This window comes from Scaptodrosophila lebanonensis, unplaced genomic scaffold (genome assembly GCF_003285725.1).
Source record: "Scaptodrosophila lebanonensis strain 11010-0011.00,11010-0021.00 unplaced genomic scaffold, SlebRS2 tig00000096-arrow-pilon, whole genome shotgun sequence".
NCBI classification, from domain to species: Eukaryota; Metazoa; Arthropoda; class Insecta; order Diptera; family Drosophilidae; genus Scaptodrosophila; species Scaptodrosophila lebanonensis.
Genome location: NW_022060567.1, coordinates 1,526,817 through 1,531,732, shown reverse-complemented (window position 1 = coordinate 1,531,732; position 4,916 = coordinate 1,526,817). Strand labels below are relative to the sequence as shown.

Below are 4,916 nucleotides of genomic sequence, written 5' to 3'. Positions count from 1 at the left end.
GGTACATAAATATAATTGTATAATAATTATAAGTATGCACAAGGTGCTTTCTTAAGTAAACAGCACATTCTAGGCTATCGGTTTGTGACCGGTTGGTTACCGACTTGCAGTAAAAATTGAATTTTCACAAACATGTTGACCATCCAGAATTCGTAAGTCGAAAATCGAAGATGCAGTCAAGAAGTTAATTGAAATGGAATTAAATATTTCAAAATGAACAATTCATGTGTCTCTTACTTTTGCAGAAAAATACACTTGCCGATGAAAGATAGCCGTTATGCAGAGGACGTAGAGGCCACTGATACTTTGAAGGCCATCCTGGCCTTATTTTTAAAAAGTCCTGTTTGCTTTGGAAAGCATATTGTACGACAATATTACAAAGCAATAACAATGTAATATAATTCGGTTATTATTCCAAAGTATTTATCTATAAAATATACATTTTTGAAACCCCGTTCCATTGTTATTCAAAATAAGGTTTCGGGCTTGTAAGGGCTTAGTTCAATAGAAAGTTAAGAACAAAATTATTCCATTGGGCTATCGCAATTTAAAAATTTTCCTTCCATTGTATTAAATTCAAATAAATGGGGAATAATTCGATCATAATCAACATGCAAGTAAACAAAGAAGAGACAATTAAAAATTATTCTATTATAAAAAATCTCTGCTTAGTAGTATAGCTCAAAAATTCTGTGGCATATTCTAGTCATGTCATTAGGAATATCGTCTCTCTATGTAACTTAATTAAATTAATATTAAATTAAGTAGTAAAATTATACAATTCAATGTTCCACTATGTCTCCACCTTTTAGCCTTTAATTATATTTTGTCTTTCATTAGTTAAGCATTTTTATATTAATTTATTATATAATCTAATCATACATCTTCTCTATTTTTCATTGTCTTCTTCATCTCCATTTCTTCTTTTTAGGTCTAATAACGTTTCTGACTGCTCTCTGCTGTGAATCGGGGCATAGCTGGCCGTTTGCTAAATAAAATTCCCCCACCGAGTCTGATTCGTTATTAGACATGTTTGCAATTCCTCTACGCTGTTTTATTCTTTAGTTTTACATACATAGTTTAAGTTCTCTATTGTATTGATATTTTTCTATTTTAAATTGGGCTTTGTTTGTCGATGAAACAAATAAAAGGTGACACTGAATTGCTGTCGCGAATAATTGTCATTGCTGAGTTTGAAAGAATGCTGCAAATGTGATGAATACGCTAGTAAGAAAACAAAAGTCGAGCTATCCAAATAACGATTCGATTAGTTGTTGTTTATCTTAATTGCTCTTTTTACCGCCTTGTGGGCCTTACACTTTTTAGAGAGTAAGGTCTGAAGGGCAATCAACAATTTTTATTTAATGCACTAACCAAATGGTATTCAAGCGCAACAAATTTGAGCGCTAATCTTTTATTCAAACTGAATAATTTAGTTTTTCAAGTTATTCAATTGCAATGGCAAGTTTCGGATAAAAACTACATATATACTTGTATATACATATAGAGATATTTTTTAAGACAGAACTTCTGCTATTATTCAAATGAGCGGAGGTGTGCCTACTTGAGGTATGTGTGGGTTGTTTGCTGCTACTACGGACGCTGCCAAATTACACTAGACAAAGTTGAAATGCAATTGAAAAGTTTGCAAAAACAGCAGCTTGGAGCTGGCAACTGGGAATGCAGCTTTTGGGCCGCATCGGGGATCCAGGGAACTGAAGGCTTCGCTACTGGCACAAGAAATGTCATAAATGTTGAGGCAATAACGTATGTATCTGTGTTTGAGTGTGTTAGTGTGTGTTGCCCTGTACATGTGTGCGAGCGTGTGTTGGCAGATTCGTTAAATTCATATGAAAAACTTTATTGATGGCAACAACTACTGGGGACTGGCTTGCAAGTTGCAACTGTTCTACCAATGCTTGCAACACCCCAGGGCAGACAAATTAGCCGGCAACGATTGCCCCTGTCCCTTCATCGGGGGCACCTCACAATGCTGGTCTGCCTGATAACAAGGGCGAGCCCTTACAATGGCTGGGTGTGGAAGTGGAAGTGGTGGTGGGCGGGGGCGGGAGCGTGGCTGTGGGCGTGGCAAAAGTTTTGCAACCGGACAAGTTTAACAAAAGTCTTAACATATTTTCGTAATCCAAAAGTTTTATACAAATGCGACTTAATTGTTGGTACGCGCAGTTTTGCTGCAGTTCCTGTATTCATTGTTGTTGCTTTTATTATTGTTGCACTTGCATTTGTTGGCGCTTGTCAAGGGCGTAAACAAAAACAATAACAACAGAGAGAGAGAGAGAGAGAGAGAGGAGAGAAGAGAAATAGCAACAGCAACATCATCACCCAGCACCCAAATGAATTTGCTTTTGATGATGTTGGCGCGCTTTATTAAGTGATTAGAACAAAAAACAATAAAAACAAGTTAAGCGCAGCGAATTGCGAGTGGCGAATAGCGCTCGAAGGATAAAAACAACAACAGCCAGGACGTAGGCAAAAAGTAGCTTTAGGGGGTGGGGGGGGGAGGGGGGAGAGTTGTAAGCGAGAAGGGATTTGCTGCACAGTGTCGTATTTTGTTTTCTTTAATGAGCTTACGGCCATCACACATACATACATAAATATATACTTGTAGTATTGGAGTACAAAGCAGGACGACAAAAGCCAGGCTATTACATTTGGCTAATTGATAGCAAGGGTTGCATGTTCTGGAGAAGCTTCTGTATATCTATCCGATGAAGAAATATAAAACAAGTGGGGAAGCTAAAGTCGGGTGTCCCGACTTTGAAATATTCTATACATATGCTTAGAATAATTATTACAATTATTAGAATAATAATTACCTCTCTCGGTATTCGAACTCACGTAAAGGATGTAACTTTTCACATATACGAAGCAATTGCTTCTATGTGAGTGTATGCATGTTTATGCGTGTCTATTCATGTCTGCGTGAGCATGTTTGCAGTCAACAGACAGACAAACAGACATAGATCGACTCGTCTTGTCAAGCTGATCATATAGATCACATGCTGATCATAGATATAGATATCATATAGATATATATACTTTATGGGGTCTGCTACGCCTCCTTCTGCCTGTTACATTTTTCAGCTCCCGCAAACCTAATATACTCTTGTACATATCATGTACAGAGTATAAAAACTGGTTCTTGGATGAACTGAGAACGATATATTCAACGAACGAAGTGAACCGTTCACCTGTGACTATTTCCCAAAATCGTCCGTAGGTAACAGTTCTTTTGTGACATAGAGAAACGGTTAACAGTTATTTGCAAGCTCTGATTTACTTGTATTTATATCTATAAAAAAAATCCGATCAACATTTGTGATAGAAATCAAAATAAAGAAATATTAAAACAACAAAATCTGTTGAGTCACAGACAAGTAGATGATTTTACGAAACTTTGATTTGATTTAAATGTACAATAAACCCCAACAAAAATGTCCCATCATCTAATCAATCGATTTCATAAACTTATCGACTTTCTACCCTAATATTCTTCGGCGCAGCTATAAAAAGTAAAGTAGGCATAGTTAGCGTCGTCATTGAGCAGAAGGCATATTCTTTGAACGTCCAGACTTTGCGATGTCAGTTCCTGAAAAAAAATCTCCTGCCAATATGTCTAAGCCACCACCAAAAGCGAAATCTGGTATTGGCAGTGTGAAGGAATACAATGTGCGCTTAGCAAAGACTGGGATAGTCCATCATGGCATGGGTTTCAACGCCAACCTTAATGTGAACTTCGACAAATGGGATGAGGTCACTATTCAGAGGGAGAATAATTGGGAGCAATCGCGTCCCAAGGAGGAGGAGCAACCCAGGTACGGCCCAGGCACGGCTTACAACGGGGGACGCAAGAGGTTCCGTAAAACCAGTCCCCCGAAAAAATATCGAGCCAAGGATCAGCCATGGATACTGACTGTGGGCGGCAAGCAGGGCAGGCAGTACAAAGGCAATCGCGAAGAAGAGCGTGGAAACTTGTTCCTCTTCTTGCAGGCCAAGGATGGATGGATCGACGCCTATCCGATTAAGGACTGGTACAACTTTCAACGCATTCCAACCCACAAGACGCTCTCTGCGGAGGAGGTTGAGGAGATATTTGCACGGCGCAAGAGGGGCGGCCACGATACTGATAGCTATTACTTCTCGCAAATCTTACGGAAGCGATTGCGTGGCAACGACGAGGAAGAGGAGGGGGACCAGGAGGAGGAAGAGGGGGAGGATGGACGCAATCCTCAGCAGAACGGTCCACCGGAGGAGTACGAGCCAGTGCGAAAAGAGAACTCCGACTCCGACTATTCCGATATTGAGTCCGAGTTGAACTGGTACGACAGGAAGCCAAACAACAGAGACGTTGGCCGAAAAGGGAAACAGCACGAACTTGGGGTGAACAAGGATGACGACGACCCCGATGAAGGGTCAGACGATAGCGATGACGAGTCGGACGATAGTGATGATGAGTCGGACGACAGCGATGATGAGTCAGACGACAGCGATAGTGAATCGGACGATGAGGAGGACTCGGACGACTCCGATAGCAGCTCCGCTGAGGACGAGTAATGCGAGGATCTGAAGAATCTGGCCTTCAACTCAAATTAACTGGCACACTTATTCGATGTACTTTGAAATTAACACACAGGCAAAGAAATAAATAAAATGATAATGACACAACATGATTCGTGATATGAAGTCGGAAGCATTTTAATCTCTGCTCACATCTTGTCAGAATGAGCTCGAAACTGCAAACTTAGCAACACTTTTGAGCAACGGTTATCTAAGAAATCAATTGTGTCTTTAATTTATATTTGAAATCATATCATAAAACATCTTATTATTATATCCCTGTACTGTACTGTGCATAACTCCAAAGCTACGTAAATTAATCGTTATTATTACATATA

General features: G+C 39.5%; 1 protein-coding gene across 1 annotated transcript; it reads left to right on the top strand.

Annotated features, from left to right (window-relative positions):
- Positions 1-3,633: 3,633 nt before the first annotated feature.
- Positions 3,634-4,575, top strand: LOC115627677 (general transcription factor IIF subunit 1-like). The gene has a single exon (XM_030523419.1). The coding sequence runs from the start codon at positions 3,634-3,636 to the stop codon at positions 4,573-4,575; it is 942 nt and encodes a 313-aa protein (XP_030379279.1).
- The last annotated feature ends 341 nt before the right edge of the window (positions 4,576-4,916 follow it).